At 41.5% G+C, this 19,927-nt stretch overlaps 1 protein-coding gene across 1 annotated transcript in view; it reads right to left on the bottom strand.

Annotated features, from left to right (window-relative positions):
• The window catches only part of fat1a (FAT atypical cadherin 1a), a 94,576-nt gene that overhangs the window by 43,878 nt on the left and 30,771 nt on the right, over positions 1–19,927 (bottom strand). Inside the window, 5 exon segments of the mRNA XM_054780127.1 lie at positions 4,659–4,798; positions 7,475–7,543; positions 7,800–8,016; positions 10,717–11,046; positions 15,982–16,043. Coding sequence (XP_054636102.1) covers positions 4,659–4,798; positions 7,475–7,543; positions 7,800–8,016; positions 10,717–11,046; positions 15,982–16,043 — 818 coding nt within the window.

A 19,927-nucleotide genomic window follows, 5' to 3' on the forward strand; every position in this document is an offset into this window, starting at 1 on the left:
GTCTAACAGCAATTTCATTACACGGTAAAAAAGAAAAACGGAATGGATGCTTTGGGAGGTGGAAATACCACAAAAGAAAACAACTGTGGCGCCTTCGGCGTGATGAGGTAGTTTTCACAGAGAAGAAGGACATGTGGGAGCGTTCTTCGTCTTCCCCCTGGTGCCGTGCTTTGGAGAGGAAGCCCCCCTATCGGGGAGCAGCTTGTGGCCCGATGGCGGCGAGCATGCACACGTGTCCCCAAAACAGGATTAGCACGGCCCCCACCACAAACACAGGTTCCCCCGTCGGAAGAAATCATCTCTGCAAACACTGAGATATTTTGTCTTTAAAAGCCAACGGGGAGAGAATGTCAAACATTCCAAAAGAGAGAGAGAGAGCGAAAATAGGCCATCTCGTCTGGCGGCACAGCTTCCACATGGCTGTGATTTGAGGAAAGTTTCACGAGGTGCGCCGCGTGTTCTTGTGCGAGATGGACCGGCTCTCGTTTGAAGGTAAACGCCAACACCGTGCCCCCCTCCCAGAAACAACAACAACACGCTGACAACTGATGATTTTGCGGTCGGCTTCAACGCTCCTCCTCGTCTCTGGATTAGCAAACTTCTTCCCATCGCCTCTGAGGAACGTGCTTCCCTCCAGTCATTTCAGGAAAAGAGCAGATTGGAACGTCTAAACGGGTTTAACAGTCAACTTGGCACTCGGGACTGATTTTACCCGTTGATGAAAGATGAACTCTTGCATTTGTAGAAGAATTTTGGCATTTTTTTATACTAATTTTCAGGTTATTCAGTCAGAATAACGATAAGAAATAAGGCTGCCCTTGTTTGGTGTAGATTTTGCTGTGCAGCAGGTTTGTATTGCATGCCCAGATTACCACTACTATTACTATTACTACCATTACTACTACTACTACCACTACTATTACCATTACTACCATTACCACTACTATTACCATTACTACTACTACTACCACTACTATTACCATTACTACCATTACCACTACTATTACCATTACTACTACTACTACTACTATTACCATTACCACCATTACTACTACTACTACTACTACTACTATTACCATTACTACTACTACCAATACTATTACCATTACCACCATTACTACTACTACTACTACTACTACTACTACTATTACCATTACTATCATTACCACTACTATTACCATTACTACCATTACTACTACTACCAATACTATTACCATTACTACCATTACTACTACTACTACTACTACTATTACCATTACTACCATTACCACTACTATTACCATTACCACCATTACTACTACTATTACCATTACTACAATTACTACCATTACTACTACTACCACTACTATTACCATTACTACCATTACTACTACTACCACTGCACTTACCATTACTACCATTACTACTACCACTACTATTACCATTACTACTACTACTACCACTACTATTACCATTACTACCATTACTACTACTACGACCACTACTATTACCATTACTACTACTACTACTACTACTACTACCACTACTATTACCATTACTACTACTATTACCATTACTACCATTACTACTACTACTACCACTACTATTACCATTACTACCATTACTACTACTACTACTACTACTACCACTACTATTACCATTACTACTACTACGACCACTACTATTACATTACTACTACTACTACCACTACTATTACCACTACTATTACTACTACTACCACCATTACTACTACCACCATTACTACTACTACTACTACCACCACTACTACTACTACTACTACTACTACCACCATTACTACTACTACATTACTACTACTACTACATTACTACTACTACTACTACTACCACCACTACTACTACTACCACTACTACTACTACTACTACTACCATTACTACTACTACTACTACCACCACTACTACTACTACCACTACTACTACTACTACTACTACCACCATTACTACTACTGCTACTGCTACTAAATTACGGTTTTTGCTCAAAAGTTGGGTGTCCAAAGTGTGGCCAGTGCTGTTTTTTATTGGCCTGCAGCACATTCTGAAAATATAATTTAAAAATAAAACTTAAAAAAAACAGAAAAAACAGCAAAAATGGAAAAATCAGCAGTAATTTTACAAGAATGAATTCAAAATAATATTAAAGAGAAAAAAAGTTGTCATATAACGAGAAAAATTCTGAATTTAGCGAAAATGTAGTACGAGGGAAAATGTCATTTTAAGAGTGTAAAGTTGAAAGATTAAAGCAAAAGGGTGGGATTTTTTTAAAGTGGTAATGTTATGAAAAACAAACAATACAAGAAAGTTGTTATTTTTTGAAAATGAAGTTGCCGAAAAAGTTATGTTATGAGAATAAAGTCTAAATTAGAGGAGAAAATTTGCAAAAAGAAAGTGTGTGTGTGTGTGTGTGGGGGGGGGGGGGGGGGGGGGACGATAAAATACATTATTATATATATTTATCCTTATTCCATTTCCTTCTATTTCTTATCTCTCCTATCTTGCCTAGTTTGCTTTGTTTTTACGGGATTATGTTTAATACGACTTTGCAGAGCTGCTGGAGATGTGAGTTTCTCCTGGAGATTAAGTACGAGATTATGAGATGAAGTATCTCTCTCGATATCTCTAATTTGCAAAAATAAAGTCAAAACATTACGAGAAAAAAGTTGTGTTCTAACGAGAAAAAAGTCCCAATTTTAGGAGAGCATCCTCACAGCATCTATGAGGGAAAAGCGAAAGCAAAAATGGGGGGAAAAAACGCTTGGACACCCCCTGTTTACGGTTCCAGTTCACTGCTACTTTATTGTTGGTCGTTTCCGTTCACACCGGTCAAAAGTTTGGAGACATGCTTCCATCCTGCTGAATGAGAAGGTGTTTTTAAACTTTTGACTGGTACTGTACGTAGCGGGCAAAGTCGGATGAACTAAAAAGGGCGTAAGCCTCACGTAAGATAGTTTATTTATTTATTTGAGTTGATTTATATCTTCAATACCAATGATGCATTGCAGACATAGCAGACAATCGGATCACTGGGTCAGTCAGCTTTAAAGTGCGGAACATTAAGGTTCTGCTTTATAATAGCAGGTTTTTTGCTGCCGGCTCAGGGGAGCTCCAGTTCCTTCGTCAAAAGTCAAACCAAACGCCACAGAAAAACTGCAGCATGCCTGGAAATGACTCAGAAAGCGAAGTGCAGAAGCCACGTGAGCGTAAGTGTCGCGTGAAAGTTCGGACTTCAAAAGATAGGAGCATATAAGTTCACGCCGCACGCTGCCAGGGTGAAAAAAACCATCATGGCTGTGAAAATAGCTTAAAAGTCGAAATGAAAGGACACGCTGTTGCTACTGCTGCCGCTTCTTCTTCTTCTTCTTCTTCTTCCGCGGCTCGGGCGGCTCTCCGCGCTTCATCTGAGGCGGCTGGAGCGGCGCATACAAGCCGCATGATGAAAGGCTGCATTCATAGCCGGCGACAACAAATGGGATTCTTTTGCAGCCTCACTCCGACGAAGCTGCCTCCTCCTCCGCCGCCCCTTTGAGGACAAAAGGACGGCAGACCTTTGGAGCTGCAGCAGCGTCGTATAGACCCGAACGACGCCGCCATGGAGAAACACGCCAAAATCTCATGGACAAGGCGTGACCGCGGGAACGGAAACAAAAGCTAAATTCAACGCTTAATTCCATCTTCACCACAAGTAGAGTGGTAGAGAAACGTTTACATACTAATACCATGTACACTACACAATGTACCGTGTACACCATGTACACTACACCATGTACATTACACCATGTACCATGTACACTACACCGTGTACCATGTACACCATGTACCATGTACACTACACCGTGTACCATGTACACTACACCATGTACATTACACCATGTACACTACACCATGTACATTACACCATGTACCATGTACACTACACCGTGTACCATGTACACCATGTACATTACACCATGTACCATGTACACTACACCGTGTACACTACACCGTGTACCATGTACACCATGTACATTACACCATGTACCATGTACACCATGTACATTACACCATGTACCATGTACACTACACCATGTACACTACACCGTGTACCATGTACACCATGTACATTACACCATGTACCATGTACACTACACCGTGTACCATGTACACTACCACTACCATGTTTAGGATTAAACCAGCTTTGCTTCTTCCTACTGCTTTTGGACACGTGGAGCTGTGACTCGTATCACGTGATGCAGTCCATTGCAACCTGTATGCATGTTCAAATCAAATGAAAGCATTAGCATTAGCATTACCGATACAGCACGGAAGTTGGATGATGGCGAGCAAATAGGTCAGACATCCTCCTGCACTGTGATGTTTTCTTGGTGCTAATCAGAGCAGGTGAAAAGTGTCAGCGAGTCTCATTTCATCAAATTGATTCGAGCCATAATCAACGAAGCGCTGATTGACTGCTGTCATCTGTACGCCAGACGAAGCAAATGACCTGAGATGACGCCACTAAATACGCTCCTCCTCATCAGCACGCCGACTGACGGCGTGTTGCTCAAAAGGCGGCATCACTCATTGCTCGCCCATTTCCCCTCCCGCCGCCGCAACACAACAACAGTCGTAATCAGCCTCCCGTGGCGTCGTTAGCGTGTCAATTACCTGAGTGCTGACAGTCCGCGTCCCATCCGTGGCTTCCACCGTCAGGTTGTAATTTGATTTCTGCTCGGCGTCCAGAGGCCGCGCCACGATCAGGGTCCCGCTGGCCTTGCCCACGTCAAAGCGGCTGTCGTAATTTCCACCTGCAGGTTTTTTTTTTTTGAAGCAAATAGCAAAGGATGAGTGACGGAGTCGTGGCTCAGTGGAGCAGTTGAAACACGCACACAAACAAACACGTTACGGCTCTTCTTGATGGAACTATCATGAAAGATGCGTGCTTTACAGTCAACAGGGGTGTCCAAACACTGGCCTGGGGGCCATTCGCAGCCCGCAGCTTGTTTTTTGATTGGCTTGCTGCACATTGTAAATGAGAAAAAACATCCTAATAATAGAATGCTAATTACAAGAACGTACGTTGTCAAAACAAAGCTAGATGGTTTTAACACAGAAACCATCCAATGGGAAAACGCTGCAAATTCAAAAGTCAACGATCACAAACATGCGCAAAAGAAAAATTCCGCAAATGCCAAAAATACACGCAAACCCTAAAGACAAGCGCATTAAATGCTGCAAGTTGATGGAACAAAACGAAAGTGAGCCAGGCTATCAGGTTGTTAGCCAAGCTACCAGATTTTTAGGCGGGTTATCAAAATGTTAGCTATGCTACCAGACAGGTGACCAAGATACAAGACTAACAGGTAGTCTTGTACCCAAGCTACCAGGAAGTTAGGCAGGTTATCGAAATGTTAGCCAGACTACCAGGCAGGTGACCAAGATACAAGACTAACAGTTAGTTAGCCAAGCTTCCAGGCTACCAGGTGGTTAGCCAGGCTACCAGGTAGTTAGGCAAGATACCAGTTAGTTACAAAAGCCACCAGGTGGTGAGCTAGGCTACCAGTTAGTTAAACAAGCTACCAGGTGGTTAGCCAGGCTACCATTTAATTACCCAAGCTACCAGGTGGTTAGCCAAGCTACCAAGTGTTTTGCTTTTTTTTGTATTTGGCTTTGATCTTGCAGGATTTCTGTTTTTTTAATTTGCTGCCTTGTCCCGTTGCATGTGTTTCGCTGTATTTGTGTGTTTTTGGTTTTGAGTCATTTCTGCGTTTGGAGCGTATGGACGTTACCGTACTGGCGTGTTTGTACCAGTCGCCTACCAGAGGTTTGGTTCTCAAAATACGCGTAACTGCTTAGCATGTCTCCACATGCACCCGGTTGGAGTTAGAGCATTTGACAAAAAGGTGAAAAATATGCAAATAAAAAGTTGGGCCACCCCTGCTTTCCACACAACAACAACAACAACAACAACAACAACAACAAACACGATAAAGCAGCGGGAAGCTTAAACGACGTTTTCCACTGACAACAGCTTGAAAAAAAAGTTGTTTTGCACGTTTCTTTACATGACAATCACGCTCCGGAGCCAAAAAACATTTAAAGATGACAATGCGACTCTTTCCGTCTTAACACAAAAAAAACACCCAGTTGCCCGCAAAAATGTTCTGTCTGTTTTGGTTTGGAAACGGAAGTGGTGGCCGAGTGGTTAGCATGTTGGCCACACAGTCATGAGATCGGGAAGGTGTGGGTTTGAATCCCTGTTGGGCATCTCTCCCCGCGCTTGGGTGGGTTTTCTACGGGATGTTTGTTTCCACTTTATGCTACTAAAATGACATTATTTTCCTCACAATATTCCAAGTTTATGATCGTAAAATTGTGGCTTTTTTCTCATTACGACACAATTTCAGATTTTTTAAAAACGATCTTGATATTTTGACTTTCTTCTTGTAATGTTCCAGGGTTTTCAACTTTCTTCTTGGGAATGTTCTTCTTCTAATTGTGATTTCATTCCCATCATATTTAGACTTTGTTCTTCTCACACAACCTTTTGGCAAACTGATTTTGCAAAAGTGGCAAGTGAATTTGTTGTTTTGTTTCTCATAATACTATGACTTCAGAAATATTTAACAACTAAGAGCTTATTTTAGCAGCATGGACGACTCAAATGACACGGTTTTCCTCATAATATTACAAGTTTATTTGCATAAAACTTCATATATTGACTTTATTTTCATAATATTACAACTGGTTTTTCTGTTGTTGTTTTTTTATTTTTCCCAACTATTTCAGCTTTCTTCTTTTAAACTTTCTTCTTGTAATTCTGACTTTATTCCCATCATGTTTCCACCTCATTATGACTTTTTAAAAAAAAAATAACATCTTCTTTCTTTTTTTATACCTCTACGCTACCAAAATGACGTTATTTTTCCTCATCATATTACACTATTCTCATTAAATTACAACTTTTCTTTGTTTTCTTGACTTTTTTCTCTTAATATTTGAACTTTATTCTTGTAAAATTACTGCTGATTTTTCCACTTTTGCTGTTTTTTTTAATTGAGTTTTCTTGTTAAGCGATATTTTTCGAGGCCAACAAGAAAACAGCACTTCGGACACCCCTGATCCATGCCTTCACTTCTAAACCACAGACATGCCCACAAAATGTATGTCACATCTTTCGGGAATGACTTGAGATGAGATCCACGTCGCCAACTACCGGCCTGGCATGCAAATGACACCATTTTCGTTCTATTTATTTTGGTCGCTCGGGTAATGAAATTTCCCGTTTCTACTGCGGTCGCTGTCGTGCAAACGCACCGAAGCTGACGGCGACACGAAACATGACAGAAAAGAGTATTGGGACATCACGCTTATGACATAAACATAAAACGTGTCCCGATACGAGCGCCACTGACACGATGCGGGATGATACCGTCACACAGCAAGCCCTCTATTGATTTTAGGGGGTGGTTGACAGCAGCTACCTTCTGCTGTACAGTTGTGGTCGCAAGCCATCTGAAGGATGTAAAACATCTCAGCATCCTCTGTGCCGCCTTGCGCAAATCCAAGCAAACACAACGTGCCAGGAAGGGAAAGGGGGGGAAAGCGCAAAGAGAAAGAGAGAGAAGAAAAAGAGACGTGTCAGTCATTGATCAAGAGGGAGGGAGGGAGGGAGGGAGGAAAAGAGCCAGACAAGGATTTTCAAGGTCAGATCAATAGAAGCAGAAAACACTCCAGAAGGTGATGTTAGCGCTAAGCAGTTTCCTACTCCTACGGAGCAACACAGTTTGGGGATGCGGGGGGGCGTACCTGTGATCTCGAACCACGCGGGGACGTCGCTCGACTCGGTGGCCACCACTCCCACCATATGCGCCACGGGGTCGCTCTCCATCACCGAGAAGGAGAACGGTGTCTCCTCGAAGAGCAGCGGGGACGCGTCGGCCGGCACTTCGGGCTTGGGGATCCACTCGATGTGAAGGCGACACGTGGACGACTTCTGGGGGCGCCCGTTGTCCACGGCTTTGATCTTTGGAGAGAGAACACGCTAACGTGAGAGGAGACGCTAACAATGGTGCTAGATGTCAGTGGCTGCATTTGAAGCATCACGAGTGGTCAGTTTTATCTAGCTCTGCATGCGCTTTAGAATGTTGCCACTGTTGCAGTGAAAGTCATGCATGTTACACGTGTAGTGTTGATTACACTTTGGACGCCCCTGCTGTAGGGCAGCTGTGGAACAAATCTTCCATTCGCAGCGTGTGTTGCAATAAAGAATGTCATGTATGTTCTAGTAAGCTTGGGTGCTGCTGACCAGATCTATACTTTCCATTTAGAATAATAGAGTAGATGACTGCTAAGTGTGTTCATGAATGCCAAGGCTAGTTCAAGCCACAACAAGACAAACTAACAACAGCTACAGTGGCACAGTATCTTACCACAGGCTTCAAAATACATAAAGGTATTATTGAAAGAATGCTTTGTGTTTCTGTTGTACAAGAAAAAACAAAACTGAAAGACACTAACCTCTAACCTGACAAAAAAAACATTGTGTGGCACCCCCTCCCCTTCCCTCCCCTTTGTGATTTAACCCCTCAATTACTGTTGCCCCGTCTGAAAGAGGTCGCGCTACGACATTGTTACAAAAAACCCTCGTTATGCCGCCCCTCCTGGCAACAAACAAAGGCTGTGCCGCACTGCTGGGGTCCCCTTTCATACAGAGTCCAGTCCGGTCTAGTTGGGCTTTAAGAGCCAACTCGCACTAGGCCAACAGTACCGTGCCCAGGTCTGGGTCTGGTCTGGGTCTGGGTGTGGGACCCGGCACCATTCCATGCACGATCACAACATAGTGGAGGCTGTAATTCAAGATTCAAGATTCAAGAGAGTTTTATTGTCATGTGCATGGTAAAACAGCAGTTATACCATGCAATGAAAATCTTATTCTGTTCATTCTCCCAAGGAAAAGAAAGAAAAACACAAGAAAGAATAAGAACATAAGAAACATAAACACATATACATAAATACCAAGAAATTAAGCAACAACAGAAGAGACATTAATGCAAGTAAATAATACAAATAAATAAATAAATAAATAAAGTGCTATGAGTGTGTGTTGCGTGTGGCGTGTCTGAGTGCTTCATTGAGAAGCCTGATGGCCTGTGGGTAAAAGCTGTTTGCCAGCCTTGTGGTCCTGGACTTCAAACTCCTGTAGCGTCTGCCTGACGGTAGGAGTGTGAATAATGAGTGTTGTGGATGTGTGCTGTCCTTGATGAGGTTGTGTGTTCTGCGTAGGACTCTAGTTTTATAAATGTCTTGCAGTGAGGGGAGGGCTGCCCCAACAATGTTCTGTGAGGTCTTGATCACCCGCTGGAGTGCCTTCCTATCACGTGTTGTACAGTTACCGTACCAAACAGTGATGGAGGCGGTAAGGACACTTTCGATGGTGCATCTGTAGAAGCAACTCAGGAACAGCCCAGTAATGAGGAGGATGCCACCACTCCTGGCAGATTCTTAGCCATAATCCACACGAGACACCAAAGAATGACTCAAAATGATCCACCAGTCAAACCCAAGCACACGTGACATTTCATCAACACCATCGCACTGCTTGCAAAACACCAGAGTCACCAGAATGACTCCACATAAGACTGGAAATAGTCCGCCAAGTCATAGAACTTAACAGTAACACAGCAGAATAGAACTTGTTGTTTAAGGTGTGCGATTGCTCCTCTTGTAAGTAATTAATGCAGCGGCAACCTTGTAGAAAAGACGTAGAACAAATCCAAAAAAATAGTCTACCAAGACATGCAAATTGCAGCGACAGCACAATACAACCCTGTCATTTAATGATGCGATTGCTCCTCTTGCATGGAATTAATGACAGTGGCAACCTTGCACAAAATAATCACAATGACCCCAAATAAGACCATAAATATTCCACAAAGTCATAGAGGTTGCAGCAAAAGCAGAATAGAACGTGTCATTTAATGATGCGATTGCTCCTCACTCATGAAATTAATGACAGCGGCAAACTTGCACAAAATGATCAGCAGGACCCCAAATAAGACTAGAAATATTTCACAAAGTCAGAGAAATTGCAGTGATACAGGAGAATACAGTGTGCCATCTAAAGTATGCAATTGCTCCTCCTTTAAGTCATGAATGCAGCAAAAATCTTGTAAAAAAAGGCATAGAAGAAATTCAAAAAGGTCTGCAAATAGTCCACAAAGTCATAGAAGTTGCAGCAGTAGCAGAATAAAACATGTCATTTAAGGCATACGATTGCTCTTCTTCCAAGTCATTAATCTTGTAAGGAAGCCATTTTAGAAATAAAAAAAGCCTGGAAATAGTCCAAAGTTATAGAAGTTGCAGCAATAGCAGAATAGTCATTTCATGATGAAAAAACTAGACTAATCATGCAATGACCCCAAATAACACTAGAAATATTCCACAAAGTCTAAGAAATTGCAGTAATACAGTAGAATAAAGTGTGTCATTTCAAGTATGCAATTGCTCCTCTTGCAAGTAATTAATGCAGCAAAAAACTTGTAGAAAAAGCCTGGAAATAATCCACAAAGTCATAGAAATTGCAGCAGTAGCAGAATAGAGCGGGCCATTCAATGGTGCGATCGCTCCTCTCGCATGGAATTAATGACAAGGGCAACCTTGCACAGAATAATCAGAATGACCCCAAATAAACAAAAACAAATTTAAAACAACAAAAACAACTTACCGTGAGAATGTCGTACTCCCCCGCTGATGAGAACTTCTTAGACGACACCAGGCCCGTCTTGGGCTCGATGAAGAACTTCCCGTGCTCATCTCCCTCCTCGATGCTGTACGAGATCTCGGCGTTGGCGCCCTCGTCGCGGTCGGACGCGATGACCCGGTACACGGGGTCCCGCCTGGCGGAGCGCTCCTTCTCTGGACGCTCGCGCTCGGGCAGCTTGATTTTGTAGATCTTCTCCAGGAAGAGCGGACGGTTGTCGTTCTCGTCCAGGACGCGCACGATGACGCGGACGGTGGTGGATTTGGCGGGGACGCCGTGGTCACTGATGGTGATCTAAAGATGAGCACAAAGAGACTCCTCAGGAAAACTTTGCAGCTGGGGTGTCCAAAGTGTGGCGCAGAGGCCACTTATAACCCGCACTTCCTTAATTTTCAGGTTTGTATGTTTTTTTTTTGTTTGTTTTTTTTAATGATCCACAGCACATTCTAAAAATAGAATTAGACAAAAAAAGTGGGAAAAAACCCAACAAAAAGGAAAAAAAAAACAGTGAATACAGTCAATATATTACAGAAAATAATAGTCATAATGTGAGGAAAAATGTATTCATTAAAATAAATATTAAATAATAGATTAAATTACAAATAAAATTAAAGTTGAAATATCAAAGAAAAAATAGTTTCTTATTCAATTTTGATTTTGATGCCATTTATATTTTTATATTATTATTATTATTATCATTATTATTATATGTTTATTATTTTTATTTTCTATTTTATGATTCTAAAGTCGGCATATTATGAAAAACAAAACAAGAGAAAAAATGAAAAATTAGGTTGGGAAAAAGTCATAATATTACGAGAATAAAGTCAAAGTATGATGAGATAACGTCATAACATAAGAAAAAGACAACGGAAATGTGTCAAATATTTGGAAAATGTTTACAAAATGTCAACTAGTGACAGTGGCCTTTCCATTCTTTCATTTTTCAGTACGCAGCTCTGTCGGGACACCCCTGATTTAGTCATTCAAAAATTCCCAGCCTTTTTCGACATTTGAGCGCGCAGTGAGCAAAAATTGCTGGCGTGATCTCATGGAAGAGCGTCCACAAACTTGATATGTTTTGGAGCTTCCTGTGTCGCAAGGGCAGGACAAACGTCAGCGTCGTTAAAAACCATCTGCTGAGTGTCTCCCATAAAGACAGCGAAGAGTCACGCGCCATTTGCTAGCGTCATTTCACTTACGCTCCTAATGTGTTTTTAGGGTTTTTTTCATTCTATCGCCATGTCTGCAGATGTCTGCCACAATGCGCACCAGCGCCATTAAGTAGATTGCGGGAAGGAAAATGTCTCTCTGAAGGAGGCTTGGCTCTTTCCAACAGCTCTTAGCTCTCAACACAACATTCACTGTGCCACTGAGTCCAAATATAAAGGCTAGAATGTCCAAAAGGTACTACGAGCACACAAATACCGTAAATTCCGCTCTATGAGCTCACCAACTAAATTTAGAGTGAAAAACATATATAAGCCACAGCATCATAAAATGGCACATTGTGGCGCGCACAAATCCGTGACGACCAGGCAACTCAGACAGGAGCCAATCATGAGCTATGAAAAAACTCACGACCTTGACGACCTTGTCAACCCAATGGAAATTGCAGGAGGTCATTACTTGATAAAACAGTCTGACTTACTGCGTCATCTTCCAAAGAACACTAAGCTCATCACACAGCAACTTAACACTCTAAATGTATACCTAATATATAAACATGTACCAATGTGTCCACCAGAGGGAAGCCAGAGAAGCCCAGAGCCCAGAGGGGAGCTGACGTCATTGCAGCACCCCAATGAATGCGTTGCTAAAAAAAAAAAAACTTTAAAAGAGTTGTTTTTCCCCATTTTAAACACGTATTAGTACATGTTTGTATATTTATCGGGTATACCTTTTGAGTGTTAAGTTGCTGTGTGATGAACTTAGTGTTATTTGTAAGGTGACACTGTGAGTCAGACTGTTATATTGAGTAATGACCTCCTGCAACTGATAGCTTGTGATTGGCTCCTGCAAAGAAAGAGCTACCATTTCCTCACTGACTCGCAAGTGGCACAGTATTAAACAATTAGTAGGAGTTCTGAAGTAAAGGAGATGTTACGAGATTAGAATGTAGCCATAAGCTGCACTATATTCAGAGCAGCCGGTGTGCCGCTACGGAGGTCAGGAGAAGCGGAGTACAGAGCGGGAGGAGCCATCTGGCGTGGCCCAGCAAGGTGCACTGTATTCGGGCACACGCGCCGAGCAGCTGGTGTGACACCAGGGAGGTCTCTGGCAAACCTTTTGCACTTTCCAAACGCCACGGCGCTGGTGTTTTGGGTGGATGACAACGTTTTTGTGTGATTGACGTCCACTCCCCCACCCTCGCAGAGCATTTGGGACAATGAGCACACAGAATGTCTTGCTTTTTAAGTTACGGACATTAACGCCGTTAACGTCACAAGCAGGAGAAAAAAGGAGCGCTGAAATTGCTCATCTGCACAGTATGGGTAATCTTGCCTTATTGGAGCGCTTTTTTTAAAGGATTGCTGATTGGAGCTATTTTTAATGCCATTAGATTTATCAGTATGACGTCATAATTCCCCCATTTTGGTCTGATAATGACGGTACACCCTAACATAAACAATCATTCCTAAATAGCTTAACTATCATTATCTTGAGCTGTATGTGGTGAAAGTCAGTTATATTTTCCTTCTTGGCTTTCTCATGCACTTCACATCATTTGAATTTGTTAACACATAAATAACGTAGTTAATAAATGAAGTTGTTATATCTAATGACTTTTCACATGTAGGAACTGTATGTAAATATTTTCAATATAATAATATAATAAAGTATCAGCACACATTTCAAATGTGGACTTGCCCCCCTCCTGCCTCCACCACCCCAATCCTACACTCTGTCTCTTCCAGATTCCTCTGCATGTCCCAGCATGTCCCACGTTGCTATTTCACCCCCCACTCCAACTCGGACCATCAAGCGGCACTTTGGCCTTTCTGCTATGCATCTCTTACACCCTCCCACCCCCTACCCCCCTCCACAGACGTCTGTCTCGTCGTAAAAGCTGAAGGCCCCCTGGGTCCCGGTTACCCACAACCATTAACGCGCCCCCCACCAACACCCCCTGATGGCATTTGGTGCAAACAATGCTGAGAAAGCCCACCCCCCCCGATTGCTCCACATGTTCCCAAAGGCTGCACATCTTCTACAGTACTAGCTAGCGTAGTGCAAAAACTTCTGTGTTACTTTGCTGTGATTGCACCCCATTCGTGCACATGCACGTGAAAGCATTCTTCTTCTGCAGCCAGCTGCCCTCAGGACACCGCTAGCTAGGGGGTGTGCGCTTTGTGCTTTATGAGTGTGCTCCCCCCATGGAAAGTGCAGACTGTAATAATAGTTTCCGGATTCCACATAATCAACACGTGCAAAAAAAAAAAAAAAAAAAACCACACACCTTACATCGCCATGGCAACACCACTTTGCAACATGCCGTTCCCTAACGTTATGTGACCGCAATTTTGTAAAGTCGCACAAAACTGTAAAGAGTTTAGGGACTAAGAACCTGCATTGTGTTTCTTTTTAAACGTCTATCACAATAATATCCTAAAACGTGTGTTCATTAACTTTGCCTTTTGTCTTTGCCAGCAAAGCCAAGACTTCTGTTGTCCTGGTGTTCAACAGTTTGTCTTCCAAACACTTTCATGCATTAGTACTGTATATTGGTATGGAGCGTGGGGGTGTTTACATGCAGTTATGAACGGCTTAGGTCAGGTGCAATCTGGAGGCAATTTGCGGCCTGCGGCTGATTTGTTTAATGGCCCACGCACCTTCTACAAATATTATTTAGCAAGAAAACTAAAAAGGAAAATACAAGAGCAGCTAAAATGGAAAAAATCTGCAGTAATTTTACAGGAATAAAGTCAAAATATTAAGAAAAAAAATTGTAATCTAACCAGAGAAAGTCGCAATTTTAGGAGAATAACATAATCAGTTTAGTTTAGTTTAGTTTAGTTTAGTTTAGTTTAGTTTAGTTTAGCAATTAAAGAAAAATGACAAATTTTAAAATGGCAATTTTTTTTAAAGTCATAATATTACAAAAAACAAAACAAATAAAGTTGTTATTGTTGGAAAATTAGGCTGTGGAAAAAGTTGCAATAGGCGAATAAAGTCAAAATATTATGGGAATAAAGTCATATTTACAACAGGAAAATTGACAAGAAGAAAGTTTGGAGGGGGAAAAAACAGAAAACGAAAGAACAGCTGCAATTTTACCAGAATAAAGTCAAAACATCAAGAGGAAAAAGTCTGATTCAAGCGAGAAAAAAAAGTTTCCATTTTCCGAGAATAAACTGGTGATATTGTGAGGGAAAAATATTAGAAGCATAGAGTTCAAACATGAAAGAAAAATACCTATTTTTTCAAAGTAACAAAACCCAATAAGAACATGAGGTTGGGGAAAATGTTATAATAAGAGCATAAAGTCCAAATATTATGGGAATAAAGTCATAATACATACTATGGAATGAAAATTCACAAAGATTACTTGTTATGAAAGTTGAAATATCTGGAAAATAAAAAGAATAAAGAAGTATAACTTCTTAGCATATTGCTTTACAAAATGGGCACCCCTGGTTTATTTCCAAAATGAGACTACGTGCAATGCTGCAATGCATGATGGTGCAAAATGGCTCACACTGACTGACTCATGATTTAAAAAATGCATATTTCCTTCCTTAAAGGAGTCCGTTTTCCTCACTGACATCTTTGTCGGAAAGCCTGATGACCACAATGCAATCTGCTCCGGTGATGAAAAGTAACACCGCTCTGGCACCAGATGTACTGGGATTAACTGGCGAGTGCTCAATGACTGTCATTAAAAGACCGGGAAAGGCAATTTAAAAAAAAAGAAAAAAGAAAAAAGAAAAAAGGCCCCATTACCAACCCCGGCTTGTGCGGCGAGAGGGCGGGTGCGGGGGGTGGGTATGGGGAACGTAAGTCGAGGTCAATTAAAAGCCACAAGTTTAAACCATCGGCAGCTTCCTGTTGCTGCTCGCCAGAGGATGGGAATAAACAGAGAGTTCCCGCTCCCCACGCAGAAACACGACACCCATCCAAAATGAGCTTTTTACGCATTCACAGCATCTTTTTTTCTGCTGGCTTGTTGCACACAACATCGGGTTTGTTCCGTTGGTGTTTTTATTTCAAAATAAAGTGGGTGCTTACCTCGAGAATGTGCTCGTCTTGCTGCTCCCTGTCCAACTTCCTGGATGTGGTGGTCACCAGACCTGCAGGACACGAGCAACGTTAAAAACCGTTGATGTTGAAATAAATCCTAAATCAAGAGGAATCGCTCCAAGCAATGGAGGACAAACTGAGTGCGCCACTTGGCCGCAACCAGCAGAGGCGCTCTGGATGTAGTCTCAACGGGTCAGCTGTCTGGAGAAGAACATTTGTCAAGTTGAGCGTACGGCTGAACGAAATTCTTCCATCGTGTAGGAAATATTGGCATCTTTTTAACGTTGATATTGCCTGAAGAAGAACATGACATCGCCCTCTGGCAACCACTATGGCTTGTAAACAGGAGTTCAGGACATTCAGGGAAACATTCAGTTACTGGATGCCAATATCTGCCGGGCCAGTCATCGGCCTGACAATAACACATTTTGCTGGACGATAACTGTCCTACAAATTATTGCTGATAAACGATATCATTGTCAACATGATTTACTTTTGTTTCTCATAATATTACGACTTCAGTTGTAAAAAACAACATTTTTCCTTTACGATTTCAACTTTATGCTACTAAAAGGACATTAGTTTTCCTCATAATATTACAATGTTATCATAAAATCACAGCTTTTTTCCTCTTAACTCATTCAATACCAAAAATGTATTTCTACCTTTTTATAAACACGAACACCCAATCCATGCATCCATTTTCTATTTTTGCTGTTGCTTTTTTTTAGTTTTCTTGTTAGGCTATATTTTTAAAACATGCTGCAGGCCAATAAAAATAAAGAAACAGCTGTGGGCTGCAAATGGCCCCCAGGCTGTACTTTGGACACCCCCTGGCTTAAAGCAGTTATTCGTTGAGGAAAAGTTAAGCATTTTTCATTGGTCATCATCTCCTCTACTACCCCTGCTAGGAGCCAACTGTGGAAATAACTCCCGGCGAGTTCTCGCCATTCTTCGGGGCACCGAGCCAACTGCCAGAAGGGTCGCTGGCGCTCGCTCGCACACGTGAAATGTCGCAAAGTCCCGCAAAGACGAGGCCCAAATAGCATCCAGCCAGCGCTGCCTGGCTTGGCTTGCCTAGCTTTCCATTCCTGTTATGCAAGCCGAACCAACAGACTAACAGTGTAAAACCACACCATGCTTGTTGCAAGGAACAAGGAACATCCTGTGGTTTGTTTCTTTTATTGTTTGGAAGCTAGCTAGTTAGCTCCCCACATAGCTAGAAAGCAACGTTAGCCTGCTAACTAAGAGGTTCAATGATGGTTTCTGTTTGGAGTGGAACTGCTAATCCCCTCCCACCTAACGACGCCAACGGTTCGTGCCATCTGTCAAACGCCGACATCTTCACGGTCCATCCACTCCGCTTGGACACTGTGACCACATGATGTTACCACATCAGGAGCCACAGCGGGTTCGGTATCTTGCCCATGGACAGTTTCGCATGGCCATGGGAGGATGGAGCATCCAACCAGCAACCTTCAGGTTGGGAGTCAACCACTCTACCACCTGAGCCATGCCGCCCAAAGAGAGACCCGTTGTCTGTTCATGCGTGAGTCACAATCTACTGCCGAATTACTGTCAGAGCGCAGGCTGGCCATTGCAGAAATGACACTTGCAACAAAGTGTTGGCGCAAGCAAACTAATTTGGCGCTGCAGGAATTTATTGGGGTGGTGTTGAAGTCAACAATAGGGTTAGGGGTTAGGGTCGGGGTAAGGGTTAGAGGTGAGGGGTGAGGGTATCACTGCAGCTTCTGAACGCATCTCACTATTCCATGAAGTCATGTTAAAGGAAAATTGCAAAAATCTGCAGTAATTTTACAGGAATAAAGTCAAAATATTATGGGAATAAAGTCATATTTATGACAGGAACATTTACAAGAAGAAGGTTGGAAGTTTGGAGGGGTACAAAAACAGAAATGGAAAGAACAGCGAATTAAGTCAAAACATTAAGAGGAAAACGTCCTACTCAAACGAGAAAAACAGTTTCAATTTTACGAGAATAAACTGATGATATTGTGAGGGAAAAATAATGTCATTTTGAAAAAGTCACAAAACCCAAAAAGAAAATTAGGTTGGGGAAAATATTATGTTAACAGTCTAAAACCACACCATGTTGTTTGTTTAACTTTTTTATTTTTATTTTGCCCATCATACACAATCCTTATGTAAGACATAAAAATATGTCTCTCTTTTCTGTGCCTTCTAAAGATACAAAAACAGCTAAAAAAACAGGCAGGTAATAAATTCACATAATGGGACACACCTAGTCCGCCAAGAGAGCCCGCTATTAAAACACCTCCAAAATCCTCCAACACCAAAGATATATTTATACGTTTTTATAAACCCGAACGCCCTATCCCAAAGACGTAGAGGGCAAAACGAGGTGATTATGCAACCGCACACTAAAAGATGTCACTTTCAGAGCAGTTTTAAGCCATAAAAACAGCCACAAGGTGGCAGAAGTGCATTTGATAAGAACTCTGCATGGATCATTTGCATGTAAAAACACACTCGACAGCAAGGAGGAAGCGGAAGAGCACATGGAGGAGTGTAGCCTGCAGAAGGTTATGCACTGTAGGGAAATTATAACGCAGACACACAGATTAGTTCCAAATGTGACAATTTTAAGTAGGCCTAGTTCATGTTGATATATGTAAATACATTTGAGCTGTCACAAAAGCAAAAAAAAATTGTGTCAAAGCGAAAGTTGTATCTTTTCACAAAAAGCTGTTTTTCTCCCTTTTCCTGTTGGGAACTGATATTGTCTCGATACTTTTCCATATGCTCCTAAAGATTACCAAAGAATGGTAATGGTAGGTTATATACAGTATATATATATACATATATACATATATATATATACATACATATACATATACATATATATATACATACATATACATATATATATATATATATATATATATATATATACATACATATACATACATATACATATATATATATATATACATACATATACATACATATACATATATATATATATATATATACATACATATACATATATATATATATATATATACATACATATACATATATATATATATATATATATATATATATACATACATATACATATATATATATATATATATATATATATACATACACATATATATATATATATATATACATATACATATATATATATACATACATATACATATATATATATATATATATATATACACACACACATATACACACACACACATATATATACTATATATAGCCATAGAACACAATATTTTGTGTGCTTTGAATGCGTTAATATGCAGGTCACGTTATGTAAACGGAACGCTGTTGGCACTTTTTGGAGGTTTTTCAGAAGGCTTTATAAGGCGGAATAGGCGAGTCCCACTACGTGCATTCTTAGCTGCCTTTTTTAGCCGTTTTTGTATTTTTAGAACACTCAGACAAGAGAAAGACGCGTGTTCAGGATTGTGGATGATGGGAAACATTCAACAAAAAAAGTGCGTTTCTCCTTTAAGTAGCAACGGGCTCATCTGAGAAAACAACTCGGGTCGGATGAGTGCTGAGAAAATGTACAAAAACCGGGGCAAACATTGGGCTAAAATATTCGTCTGAAACTGGGGTGTTCCAAAACTGAGGTTTGTCTGTATTTCAATTCTTGCCCTGGTGGGGGAGATAAGAGAAAATAACGACAACCACAGGGTCATCCAACGCTAAATAAAACAAGCAGTCCTTGCTGGCGTAGACCATTCATAAACACGGGATGGGGTTAGAGAATACGGCAGCGTGTCCGTGTTATAAGCAGCTTCCCGTCCCGCCTGCCAGCGTATAATTGCATGCCTCGCAGAGACACCGAGTACGGAGTGGAGCGGCCAGCTCGGACCGCACCAGAGCTGCCTCGTCGCCACGCGGCTGCCCGATTAGCATAAAAAGCAAA

The sequence above is a fragment of the Dunckerocampus dactyliophorus genome, chromosome 6 (genome assembly GCF_027744805.1).
Source record: "Dunckerocampus dactyliophorus isolate RoL2022-P2 chromosome 6, RoL_Ddac_1.1, whole genome shotgun sequence".
Taxonomy (NCBI): Eukaryota; Metazoa; Chordata; class Actinopteri; order Syngnathiformes; family Syngnathidae; genus Dunckerocampus; species Dunckerocampus dactyliophorus.